We start from the raw sequence: 14,292 nt of genomic DNA on the forward strand, positions 1-14,292 counted from the left end.
AGATTATTAGGAAAGTTTATTGATATGTTATATTGATTGAATGCTTGATTGAAAGGGAGGGAGGGATGGGATAAAATCTTCATCTATGAATATCATAAATGATAAATTTCAAGAGATGTATTTATTGATAAATGTTTATGATATATATTTGCTACAAGATGAAAAATGAATAAAGAATTTATAAAAAAAAAAAAAAGATGAATATTGAAATCCCCTAATATTATTGGAAATTGAGATTGGGTAGCAAAGTCAAAAATTAAAGAGTGAACTTGAGTCAAGCTATTTTGGTTAATAGGTGGTGGGATGTAAAGAAACAGTAAGTCTATTGCTGGATTAACATTGATTTTAAAGTGAATGAATTCGATAGTTGTAATTGCAGGAGGAGCGTCGATAAGTCACTCAGAGGGAGGAATTGTAAATAATAGCTAGACCACCTCCCCTTTTCCCAATGTGATGGTTGAACGAATAAATAGCCAGGTGGGGTTGCAAAGGATAGATATGCCTCTTCACCGTCACTTAACCAGGTTTCTGCAATACAGATGATATCAAGCAAATTTTGACAGATTTAATCTTTTAGAATATAGATCGCAATAATTGATTATGTTGTCATTGTACAAAATAAGTTAGGTGCCAGCACAAAACCAGTTAATGCTGACTTTGAACCTGTCGATATTGTATATGGCAATTTTTCTAAAAGGGACATTTATGTTGCCCGTACCCAGTGTATAAACATCCAATGTCTCCTGTATTTTAGAACAGACTCTATAAGTTAGCAGATTCTATTCTAAAATACTGGTGAAACTTGAGACACAACGACTTGCACATCTCAATTCTACTTCTATAATCTGTCTAAATGGAGCTGCACACTAATGGCATGCAAATTATAGCAGCATTAAAAAATACGCTTGGAATGCTCTCCCGGAGGAGGTTGTGTCGGAGACCACCATTCCAGGATTCAAGGGCAAGTTGGATGCACATCTTCTTGCAAAACATATTGAGGGGTACGGGTAAACAGGGTCTTTAGCAGGGAACACCGGGATTGGCCTCCGCGTGTGCGGGTCGCCGGACAGGATGGACCTAGGGTCTGATCCGGTAAATGGCATTTCTTATGTTCTTATGTACATGTGCACTGTGAGAAAACCCAGCATGCATCACCACAGTAATACACAGTCATCTGCTGCTTTGTCACTGCATGAGCAGGACTGATTCATGAATCATCAGAAGATATTTCAAAATAGAGAATGACACGGTGAAAAAATTGGTCCCCGTCACCGCCCCGTCCCCGTCTCACCATCCCCGTCACCGCCCCGTCCCCGTCTCACCATCCCCGTCACCGCCCCGTCCCCGTCTCACCATCCTCTTCACCGCCCCGTCACCGCCACTGCCACCCCATTCACCGCCCCGTCACCGCCACTGCAATCCCATTCACTTTTCTTTATTTACGTATAAAGGAAACATTCTTTAAAACTTTAAAACTTAGTTAAATATTAGTTAATAACTATACAAAAACAAAACACGCAGAGAAAAAATTAATTAATAAAAATTCTCAAAACTGACACATTTTGATCACTAAATTTAAAATAGTTATTTTTCATACAGTTTTTCAATCACTAATCTTCCACCACCCCTGGGGCTAGCAATGCAAAAACAAACACGACATGTACTTTAAATGCTGCCGTGATTAGCATAGTGACCGCGGCTACGGCTGCAAGTCTCCCCTCCCCCCAGCGATCACGGCAGGAGGGCACCCAACCCCTCCTGTAGACCCCCCCAACGGCCCTCCCGACAATCGCAGCAGAAGGGTACCCAACCCCTCCTGCCGGTCCTCCCAATGGCCTCCCCTAAGATCGCCGGCAGGAGGGTACCCAACCCCTCCTGCTGGACCCCCCCCCAACGAACCCTCCCACCCCGGAACCCCCTTAGTCTTACTTTTCAAGTTGGACCGGACAGCTCCTCGCTCGTCTGGCCAGCAGGCCTGCCTCCGTCCAAATGAGGCGGGCCCGCCCCTCCCCTCCCCTCCCCTGCCTCCCAATGGCCTCCCCTAAGATCGCCGGCAGGAGGGTACCCAACCCCTCCTGCTGGACCCCCCCCAACGAACCCTCCCACCCCGGAACCCCCTTAGTCTTACTTTTCAAGTTGGACCGGACAGCTCCTCGCTCGTCTGGCCAGCAGTCCTGCCTCCGTCCAAATGAGGCGGGCCCGCCCCTACCCTGCCCAACCCACAGGATCCTAGGGCCTGATTGGTCTAGGCACCTAAAGCCACTCCCGCTATAGGAGGGGCCTTAGGTGCTTGGGCCAATCAGGCCCTAGGATCCTGTGGGTTAGGCAGGGGAGGGGAGGGGCGGGCCCGCCTCATTTGGACGGAGGCAGGCCTGCTGGCCAGACGAGCGAGGAGCTGTCCGGTCCAACTTGAAAAGTAAGACTAAGGGGGTTCCGGGGTGGGAGGGTTCGTTGGGGGGGGGGTCCAGCAGGAGGGGTTGGGTACCCTCCTGCCGGCGATCTTAGGGGAGGCCATTGGGAGGCAGGGGAGGGGAGGGGAGGGGCGGGCCCGCCTCATTTGGACGGAGGCAGGCCTGCTGGCCAGACGAGCGAGGAGCTGTCCGGTCCAACTTGAAAAGTAAGACTAAGGGGGTTCCGGGGTGGGAGGGTTCGTTGGGGGGGGGTCCAGCAGGAGGGGTTGGGTACCCTCCTGCCGGCGATCTTAGGGGAGGCCATTGGGAGGACCGGCAGGAGGGGTTGGGTACCCTTCTGCTGCGATTGTCGGGAAGGGTTGAAATGACAAATGAGGAGCACGGTGAAATAGCGGTTCCTAGAAGGGGGTACATTGGCCCGCGGGGACAAACCTGTTCACCGTTTCCGCGGTCGGTGAATGGCCTTGTCCCCGTCACCGCAGCGACTGCTAGTTTTCTTCCCCGTTTTCGGCGGTGACCCGCGGCTTAAATGCGGTGGCCGCGGGTAAACCGTCACCGTGTCATTCTCTATTTCAAAAGCTTTTAGCCAGACTACCTACCCCTATCCAACCTTGTAGTTTCCCTGGCAGGTTCCAAAACCCCCTAAACTTTTATTTGTGGGAAGAGCATTCTTTAACTTGTTTTTGGAAACAGTTTAAAGCACATTTATTTCAGCAGGCCTTTCCAGGATCACCCTTGGAAAAGTTGTTTAGAGTTTGCCTTTTAAAAAAATGTATTTTATGTCTTTTTTTGTGTATGTTGGTGGGGTCTTTCTTGTCTAGTATATAGCGCTCTTTTCCAATGTGATTTTATTTAAAATTGTAAACTGCTTATATTACATTGTAAGTTTGTGGTATATCAGATTGAATAAATCTGTAATCTGTACTTGCTCTGCATTATTTCCCTGGAGGTGAGTCTTGGAGCCCCTTTCCAACCAACACCCCTGAGATTCTGTCTGGTCCAGGACACACTAATTAGGTGTCAGGCACTGCCATTTTTCAAGATAGTGGCAGAGCAACTTCTTGGACTAGTAAGTATTCTTGGTCCTGAGAAGGAGGGGGATGGTTCAAATTCCAGTCCACTACTAGAAGCTTTCTGGTTGAGGGCTTCCCTGACACACAGTGCATGGGTCAGGTGTGCCAAGGGCCAAATGGACTTAGTGTGGTGGGGAGGGATCTTGGGTCATCTGTCATGAAGCACCACATTTCACATCAGATGACCCTTTGCTCCAATTCGGCATTTCTATTCCAGTCCTGAACTGGTGTAAAAATTCAGTCCTAGGAGAAGAGTAAAACCGTAAGCTAAGCTGTGGGTCTTTTTTTTTTAAATACGCAATGGGAGAAAGTTTTACTCTGCAATCTGTCTACATCTTGCAGGTAAACTTTGCTACTCTTTAGCACAGTTGGTTTTCTGCTTATCTCTTGCATGGAAAATAAGATTAGTATGGGAAAATCTTGAGTAAAGGATAGTGCAGCTTACTGCATCAGGGCCACTTAAGGAAAAGAAATGAAACCTCTGTCCACCCTCAAACCCACCTGTCGAGGGCTGACCAAGATACAGTTGCTTTTCCCAGCTTGTTTTCCTGCCATGGTTCCAGCTCCCCCAGTTTCTGACTTTCTTGTTGGAGCAGCCTCAGCACTATCATCACATACAGCTCTTTCTCTGGACACTAGAGTCTGTGCCGTAGAAATGCTCTTACCAGGGCTGCCCGGCTGAAAAGCCCTGGTTCCAGCATCCTGCTTGAAGATATAGTCAGCATAGGTTCCAGCCTGTTTTGGTGCTGTTGTGTATGTTGTTGTCCCTTCACAACCCGCAGAAGATTTAAAGAGAGGTTTCAACTAAGAGAGAGAGAAACAAAAGACATTGATAAATAACTCCAAATAAAAGCACAACACACTGCAACAAAACTATATTTCAAATATGTCAGTAGAAAAGTAGTCCAAGGCTACATTAAACCCAGACTTTAAAATTGGGAAGCTGGAGAACAAATGAGGGAAACTAGCTGTACAAAGTCTCTCAATCAGAGCAACCAAAGAATCAAGTTTCAAGTTTATTAGGATTTTATATACCGCCTATCAAGGTTATCTAAGCGGTTTTTACAATCAGGTACTCAAGCACTTTCCCTCTCTGTCCCGGTGGGCTCACAATCTATGCACTAATATGACTAGAAGGTTTATAGCACAGCACTAATAAATAATCCTCTGGCAAAATCAGTTTCGGAGATATCATAATTTTAATGGGGAAAATCAAAAACTAGCTTTACATAGTAGATGACAGCAGATAAAGACCCGAATGGTCCATTCAGTCTGCCCAATCTGATTCCATTTAAATTTTTTCTTCTTAGCTATTTCTGGGCAAGAATCCAAAGCTTTACCCGGTACTGTGCTTGGGTTCCAACTGCTGAAATCTCTGTTAAGACTTACTCCAGCCCATCTACACCCTCCCAGCCATTGAAGCCCTCCCCTGCCCATCCTCCCCCAAACGGCCATACACAGACACAGACCGTGCAAGTCTGCCCAGTACTAGCCTTAGTTCAATATTTAATCTTATTTTCTGATTCTAGATCCTTTGTGTTCATCCCATGCTTCTTTGAACTCAGTCACAGTTTTATTCTCCACCACCTCTCTCGGGAGCGCATTCCAGGCATCCACTACCCTCTCCGTAAAGTAGAATTTCCTAACATTGCCCCTGAATCTACCACCCCTCAACCTCAAATTATGTCCTCTGGTTTTACCATTTTCCTTTCTCTGAAAAATATTTTGTTCTACATTAATACCCTTCAAGTATTTGAACGTCTGAATCATATCTCCCCTGTCTCTCCTTTCCTCTAGGGTATACATATTCAGGGCTTCCAGTTTCTCATCATACGTCTTCTGGCGCAAAAAATATACAATAAGAAAAGTCCATTATTAAAATGGACTTTGGAAAATCCACCGTTTATTTCTAAGATGAGCAGCATAAGATCTGTTTTACTCTCTGGGATCTTTCCAGGTAATTGTGACCTGGGTTAGCCACTTTTGGAAACAGGATACTGGGCTTGATGGACCTTTGGTCTGACCCAGTATGGTAACTTATGCTCTTATGATTAAGTCAATTAAAGGGGAATTTATCAACAGGCACTGTGTTAGTGCTTGCTAAATGCTAAGGTGCCCATCAATTAATGACTGGATGATGCATCATAGACTAGTTTTGAATCTTGCAAAAACAGAGTTGATGTTGGTAGGAAGGATTGAAGATCCATTATGGCCAGAAGTTGATGAGATAGATAGCATGGTGTTTATAGTACGAAAGAAAATGAAAGTTTTAGGTGTTTGGTAGGTGTTTGGATAGATTCTTTTTTATCCGTGAAGGATCAAATTTTATTTGTTGTTAAATCTGCTCTCTTTCAGATGGGGCTTTTGAGCAGATTAAAATCAATTCTATCCTCACCTTCATTGTTGTGTTACAAAGGTTGGTTTATTGTAATGCACTGTATTTGGGTATGTCTAAACGGTTTACAATAAAATTAATAAAATTAAAAATAAAACCAGCTCTTAAAAAGAGGAGAAGCCAACGCGGCATGCGCTGGTACTGGTGCCGAGTGCAGGAAGAGGCAGCGTGCTCGTGTAGCCAGGGAGAGCCAGGGAAAGCCGGAGAACTAGCGGAAAGAGCAGACGAAGGAGGTAGGAGGGAGCACAAGACTCGGGGAAGTGGCGAGAGTATGCTCCGCCCATTCCCATCGCATCAGAGCAGACTCCCCCTTAAAAAGGGGAGGAGCCAACGGCGTGCAGCTGTTCGGCGCGCGGAAAAGGCCTCGCCTTAGCGAGAGCGTCTTTGCAAAGGGCCTTTGAAAGGGACAAGTCGCTACTACCAAGAACACCGGAGGAGGACAGAAGGGTAAAGAAGCAGCAAGCGGCAAGCACAGAAGGTAAGGAAGAGACAGACACAAAGGGAAGAACCCACACTAATTAAGGTAAGGTAGAGCGAAAACAGCACACACAAGAAAAGCAGCAAGGCAAGGAAGCGGCAGGCACAGAAGAAAAGGGGGAGACAGGCGCAGTACTACACACCTACATGAGACACAAGCACACAAAGGTCCCAACACAGCAACACCAACACACTCTCTACAAGCAGGAAGACAACAGACAAGAAGTCAGAAGGTAAGGGGGAGGCAGGCGCAGTACCGCACACCTAGAAGAGACACAAGCACACAAAGGTCCCAACACAGCAACACAGACTCTCTACAAACAGGAAAACAGCAGACAGGAAGTCAGAAAACAACCAGTCAACAGAGACAGAAGGCTCACAACAAATCACTTGGACAACTCAGAAGGGAAGCAAGAAATGGAAGCCCAAGGAAGTCAGAAGATGAGCTTCCCTGTCTTCTGTACCGGCTGCAATATGTATGACTACCTCCCTTCGGGGATCCGGGCATACATTTGCAGTCGGTGCATGGAGGTGGATTTCTTGAAGCGGCAAGTACGACTACTAGAGGAGACAGTGACGGAACTAAAAGAACTCCTCATCTTTGAAGATAGAATCCGAGAACAAGAGACGTTTCTGGTGGAGTTCAGTCCAAACGAGGAGGTCAAGGAACTAGAAAGATTCATTGAGGAAGCTCATCAGCAACACATGGAGATCCCAGGGCTGGAAAGCTGTAACCAAGCAACTCAGGAAGAAGGCCTGGATGAGAGGAGAGAACCTGAGGTAGGGGACGACCATATGACAGGAGGAAGAGGGGGAACGCAGGATGACGTCCCCCCACCCAAAGAGCCAAAGTCAATTTCAAATGTATTGCAGGAGGAAGACGATTGGCCCAACACCATGGACGTGGACTTACGACCCCCAAGGAACCCCAAAATAAAGAAGATGGGGGATCATCGTAAGTGACTCCATTATACGTCACATGGACAGCCACCCCACAGGAGGAAGAGAGGACAGAATCGTCTTCTGGAGCAAGAGTGAAGGATGTGGCCAACAGGATCTCCAGGATCATAGACAGCGCAGGGGGAGAGGACACTGTTGTGCTTATCCACGTGGGAACCAACGACGTGAGCAGGCAAAAGTATGACAGGGAAGAACATAAGAACTGCCATCTCCGGATCAGACCCACGGTCCATCGAGTCCGGCGATCCGCACATGCGGAGGCCCAGTCAGGTATACACCTGATGTAGTTTTAGTCACCCATATCCCTCTATGCCTCTCGTAAGGAGAAGTGCATCTAATTTGCCTTTGAATCCTAGCACAGTGGATTCCTTAATAACCTCCTTTGGGAGAGCATTCCAGGCGTCTAACACTCGCTGCGTGAAGCAGAACTTCCTGACATTTGTCCTGGACTTGTCCCCCCTTAGCTTCAAACCATGTCCTCTTGTCCGTGTCACGTTGGACAATGTAAATAATTTATTTTCCTGCTCTATTTTATCGATGCCTTTCAGTATTTTGAACGTCTCGATCATGTCCCCTCGCAGCCTCCTCTTCTCAAGGGAGAACAGTCCCAGTTTCTTGAGTCGTTCCTCATATTTCAAGTTCTCCATACCTCTTATTAGCTTCGTTGCTCGTCTCTGCACCCTCTCCAGCAGTTTTATATCCTTCTTTAGGTTGGGAGACCAATGTTGGACACAGTATTCCAAGTGTGGTCTGACCATTGCTCTATAAAGCGGCATTATAACTTTCTCCGATCTACTCGTGATTCCTTTCTTTATCATGCCTAACATTCTGTTTGCTTTCTTTGCCGCTGCCGCGCATTGTGCCGATGGCTTCAGGGTCCTATCTATCAGTACACCCAGGTCCTTTTCTTGTTCGCTCTTACCCAGAGTTGCGCCTGACAATCTATACTCGTGTTCCTTATTCTTACTACCTAAATGCATTACTTTGCATTTCTCCACGTTGAACTTCATCTGCCATTGCTCTGCCCATTTCTCTAACTGATACAAGTCGCTCTGGAGATCCTCGCTATCCTCCTGCGATCTGATTGCCCGGCATAGCTTTGTGTCGTCTGCAAACTTATGATCTCACTGGATATTCCGTCTTCCAGGTCATTGATATAAATATTAAATAGGATTGGCCCAAGTACCGAGCCCTGGGGCACACCACTAGTCACTTTCTCCCAGTCTGAGAACTTCCCATTTATGCCCACTCTCTGCTTTCTATTTTCCAGCTATTTGCCTATCCACTTTTGTATATCTCCCTCTATTCCATGGCTTTGTAGTTTCCTGAGAAGTCTTTCATGTGGAACCTTGTCGAATGCTTTCTGGAAGTCCAAATATATTATGTCCACCGGCATTCCACTATCAATTTGCTTGTTCACGGTCTCAAAAAATTGAAGTAAATTCGTTAAACATGATTTCCCTTTCCTGAACCCATGTTGACTGGGTTTCAGCAAGTCGTGTGTATCTAAGTGCCGGACTATGCTATCCTTGATCAGTGCTTCAACCATCTTTCCAGGGACAGACGTAAGGCTCACAGGTCTGTAGTTGCCCGGTTCTCCTCTTGATCCTTTTTTGAAAATTGGCGTGACGTTCGCTATCTTCCAGTCATCTGGTATCTATCCAGTTCTGATTGTCAGATTGGCAAGTTTTTGCAATAACTCTCCGATTTCAACCTTCAATTCCTTTAAGACTCTTGGGTGAATTCCATCTGGTACAGGGGATTTATCACTTTTAAGTTTGTCGATCTGGTAGTATATCTGGTCCAACTCCACTTCAACTGTGGTGAGGCTGTCTTCTATTACTCCACTAAACACTTTCACTGCTTCTGGTATTTTTGCAGTATCCTCCTCCGTAAAGACGGACGCAAAGAAGGAATTTATCTTCCTTGATGTACCCTTTTCTTCCCTGGTCGTCCAGGGGTCCCACCGCCTCTTTTGCGGGTTTTTTCCCTTTCACGTATCTAAAGAAGGGCTTGAAGTTTTTGGCCTCTTGCGCTATTTTTTCCTCATAGTCCTTTTTGGCATCCCTCACCGCCTTGTGACATTTCTTCTGATCATCTTTATGTTTTTTCCATGCTTCGGTCGTTTTCATGTGTTTCCATTTTTTGAAAGAGTCCTTCTTTTCTTTTATGGCTTCCCTCACCTGTCTGGTAAGCCATGCCGGTTCTCCCTTACCTTTTGTTCTCCCTTCTTTGGAGATCCTCGGAATGTGGAGATTTTGTGCTTCTGTGATAGTATTTTTCAGTAGGGACCATGCCTGGTCTATCGTTTCAAGTTTGTCCACCTTTTTCTTGAGTCGTTGTTTCACCATGGCTCTCATGCGATCGTATTTGCCCTTTTTAAAGTTTAAGGTTTTGGTTAAGGTTTTGGCACGTTTTCTATTCCCGATGTCAAGCTTAAAGTTGATCACATTGTGATCGCTCGTCCCCAGCGGTACCGTAACTTCTACTTCTTCAGTGGTCCCGTGAGGCCATTTAGTACCAAGTCCAGGGTGGCGTCGCCTCTTGTCAGCTCTTTTACCATTTGTTCCAGGAAGCAATCCCCTAGCGCCTCCAGGAACTTGGCCTCCTTGCCGCAGTTGGAGGTTCCTAGTTTCCAGTCTATCCTCGGGAAATTGAAGTCTCCCAATATTATTACATTGCCCGTCTTGCATTCTTGTTTGATTTCCTCTATCATTTCTGAGTCAGTTTCCTCCGCCTGTCCTGGAGGACGATAGTAAAGACCAATTTTCGTGTCTGTGCTGTTTTGGCCAGGAATCTTGATCCAGAGGGACTCTAGCTTCTCTTTCGTTTCCGTCGTAGCCACTTCAACAGATTCTACTCCTTCCTGAAATATAGGGCAATACCTCCACCTTTCTGCCCTACTCGATCTCTTTTATATAGTTTGTATCCCTGTAGTACTGTGTCCCATTTGTTTTCTTCATTCCACCATGTTTCTGTTATGCCAATGATTTTCCAACTTATCATGTCTTGCTATTGTCTCTAGTTCCCCCATTTTGTTTCCTAGACTTCTAGCATTCGTATACATACATTTGAGTTCTCTTCGTATTATCTTTTTGGACTTTCTACTCTTTGCTGTCCCTACTGTTTCTTTCACGGTATCCTTAACCGCTCCAGTGTTGTCTCCCTTGTTTGCTGTGCGGTGATCCCCTCCTGTGTCTGAGTTGTCCCTTCCTGCCTTGTCTTCCTTATTTGCTGTGAGGTTGTCCCCTCCTGTGTATGAGTAGTAGCCCATGGTTCCTTCATCGGGGCATCCTGTCGTCCGTGCCATCGACTGGTGGTCGACTGTCAGCTTTCCCCTATTTCCCCTACTAAGAGATGAAGGGCCAACTCCGCTCACTCGGAAGAAAACTGAAGATCAGGGAGGTGAAGGTGGCCTTCTTCGAGATCCTCCCGGTACCAAGAGCGGATGGAAAGAGACAAGGGGAATTGCAAGCAATCAACGCCTGGATGAGACGATGGTGCGAAGAGGAAGGTTTTGATTTCGTGCGCAACTGAACGGCATTCTGGGAAAAAAGCAAGTACTACAGAAAGGACGGACTACACCTCAACAAGGAAGGAGCAAGAGTATTGGCAGGCAACATAAAGAAGGCCATCGAGAAGGCTTTAAACTAAAAGACAGGGGAAAGCCGACAATCGACTACCAGTTGATGGCCCGGGTGACAGGATGCCCCGAAGAAGGAACCACGGGCAACTACTCAGACACAGAAGGGGACGACCTCTCAGCAAATAAGAGAGACAATGCAGGAAGGGACAACTCAGACACTGGAAGGGACGACCACACAGCTAACAAGGGAGACAACGCAGGAGCAGAAAAGGATACTGTGAAAGAAACAATAAAGACAGCTAAGCATAGAAAGTCCAAGAAGGTAACACAAAGAGAACTCAAATGTATTTATACGAATGCTAGAAGTCTGGGAAACAAAATGGGTGAATTAGAGACAATAGCAAGACACGATGAACTGGAAATCATTGGCATAACAGAAATATGGTGGAATGAAAAAAACAAATGGGACACAGTACTACAGGGATACAAACTATACAGAAGAGATCGAGTAGGGCAGAAAGGTGGAGGTATTACCCTATATGTTCAGGAGGTAGTAGAATCTGTTGAAGTGGTTACGACGGATAGGAAAGAGAAGCTGGAGTCACTCTGGATCAAGATTCCAAGTAGCAATGGCGCAGACACAAAAATTGGCCTTTACTATCGCCCCCCAGGATAGACGGAGGAAGCAGACTCAGAAATGATAGAGGAATTCAAGCAAGAATGCAAGACAGGCAATATAATAATCTTAGGAGACTTCAATTTCCCAGGGATAGACTGGAAGCTAGGAACCTCCAACTGCGGCAAGAAGGCCAAGTTCCTGGAGGCACTAGAGGATTGCTTCCTGGAACAAATGGTAAGAGAGCTGACAAGAGGCAACGCCACCTTGGACTTGGTCCTAAATGGCCTCACGGGACTGACAAAAGAAGTAGAAGTTACGGTCCCGCTGGGGACGAGCGATCACATGATCAACTTTAAACTTGACATCGGGACAGGAAAACGTACCAAAACCTTAAGCACAACTTTAAACTTTAAAAAGGGTAAATACGAACGCATGAGAGCCATGGTAAAACAACAGCTCAAGAAAAAGATGGACAAAATTGAAACGGTAGATCAGGCAGGGTCCCTACTGAAAAATACTATCACGGAAGCACAAAATCTCTACATTCCGCGGATTTCCAAAGAAAGGAGAACGAAAGGCAAAGAAGAACCGGCATGGCTTACCAGACAGGTGAAGGAAGCTATAAAAGAAAAGAAGGACTCTTTTAAAAAATGGAAATGAACAAAAACAACCGAAGCTTGGAACAAACATAAAGATGATCAGATGAAATGTCACAAGGCGGTGAGGGATGTCAAAAAGGACTATGAGGAGAAAACAGCGCAAGAGGCCAAAAACTTCAAGCCCTTCTTTAGATACGTAAAAGGGAAAAACCCCGCAAAAGAGGCGGTGGGACCGCTGGACAACCAGAGAAGAAAAGGGTACATCAAGGAAGACAAACAGATTGCAGACAGGCTAAATTCCTTCTTCGTGTCCGTCTATACAAAGGAGGACACAACAACGATACCAGAAGCAGTGGAAGTGTTTAAAGGAGTAATAGAAGACAGCCTCACCACAGTAGAAGTGGACTTGGACCAGATATACTACCAGATCAACAAACTTAAAAGTGACAAATCCCCTGGACCGGATGGAATTCACCCGAGAGTCCTAAAAGAATTGAAGGTTGAAATCGGAGAACTATTGCAAAAACTTGCCAACCTAACAATTAAAACTGGGCAAAGTATTTGAATAGTTTTCACAGTAAGGATGATTTTATGTATTATTGAATAGGGACGGAGTGGTGGGGGATTATTATATTCAATTAGAATGATATAAATTTTAGATTTCTTACATAATATTTAAAATATTATAGAATATTAATTTGTAATGAAATGTTAAACTTTATGCTTATATGAGAGTTAATCAAGTGTGTATCTTTAAGTTCATATGAGTTTAATTGCTACACTTGTTGTAACATAAAAAAATGAATAAAGAATAAAAAACAAAACAAAAAACAACTGGGCAGATACCAGACGACTGGAAGATAGCAAAAATCAAGCCAATTTTCAAAAATGGATCGAGAGGAGAACCGGGCAACTACAGACCTGTGAGCCTTACGTCTGTCCTTGGAAAGATGGTTGAAGCACTGATTAAAGATAGCATAGTCCGGCACTTAGATGCACACGACCTGATGAAAGCCAGTCAACATGGCTTCAGGAAAGGGAAATCATGTTTAACAAATTTACTTCAATTTTTTGAGACCGTGAACGAACAAATTGATAGTGGAGAACCGGTGGACATAATATACTTAGACTTCCAGAAAGCTTTCGACAAAGTTCCACACGTAAGACTTCTCAGGAAACTACAAAGCCATGGAATAGAGGGGGATATACAAAGATGGATAGGCAAATGGCTGGAGAACAGAAAACAGAGTGTGGGCATAAATGGGAAGTTCTCCAATTGTGGGAAAGCGACTAGTGGTGTACCCCAGGGCTTGGTGCTTGGGCTGATCTTATTTAATGACCTAGAAGAAGAAACATCCAGTGAGATCATCAAGTTTGCAGACGACACCAAGCTATACCGGGCGATCAGATCGCAGAAGGATAGCGAGGAACTCCAGAGCGACTTGTGTCATTTAGAGAAATGGGCGGAGAAATGGCAGATGAAGTTTAATGTGGAGAAATGCAAAGTAATGCATTTAGGCAGAAAAAATAAGGAATACGAGTACAGAATGTCAGGTGTAGCTCTGGGTAAGAGCGAACAAGAAAAGGACCTGGGTGTACTGATAGATAGGACCCTGAAACCGTCGGCACAATGTGCAGTGGCGGCAAATAAAGCAAATAGGATGTTGGGCATGATAAAGAATAGAATCACAAGTAGATTGGAGAGGGCCATAATGCCGCTTTATAGAACAATGGTCAGACCCCACTTGGAATACTGCATCCAACAGTGGTCTCTCAACCTAAAGAAAGATATAAAACTGCTGGAGAGGTTGCAGAGACGAGCAACAAAACTAGTAAATGGTATGGAGAAACTGGAATACGAGGATCGACTTAAGAGACTGGGATCAAGAGGGTATGGAATGAAGCTAAGGACAAGGGACAAGTTCAGGACAAATATCAGGAAGTTCTGCTTCACACAGAGAGTGGTTGACACTTGGAATGCTCTCCCAGAGGAGGTTATTGCAGAATCGACTGTCCTAGGATTCAAAAGCAAACTAGATGCACATCTCCTTACGAGAGGCATAGAAGGATATGGGTGACTAAAAATTACGCCAGGTGTACACCTGGCAGGGCCTCCGCGTGTGCGGATCACCGGACTTGATGGACCGAAGGTCTGATCCGGAGATGGCGCTT

The 14,292-nt window shown here is 45.4% G+C and overlaps 1 protein-coding gene across 1 annotated transcript in view; it reads right to left on the reverse strand.

Annotated features, from left to right (window-relative positions):
- The window catches only part of ERCC1 (ERCC excision repair 1, endonuclease non-catalytic subunit), a 72,409-nt gene that overhangs the window by 39,699 nt on the left and 18,418 nt on the right, over positions 1–14,292 (reverse strand). The window contains exon 3 of the mRNA XM_033919496.1: positions 3,986–4,288. Coding sequence (XP_033775387.1) covers positions 3,986–4,288 — 303 coding nt within the window. The remainder of the gene's footprint in view (positions 1–3,985; positions 4,289–14,292) is intronic.

The sequence above is a fragment of the Geotrypetes seraphini genome, chromosome 14 (assembly GCF_902459505.1).
Source record: "Geotrypetes seraphini chromosome 14, aGeoSer1.1, whole genome shotgun sequence".
NCBI lineage: Eukaryota > Metazoa > Chordata > Amphibia > Gymnophiona > Dermophiidae > Geotrypetes > Geotrypetes seraphini.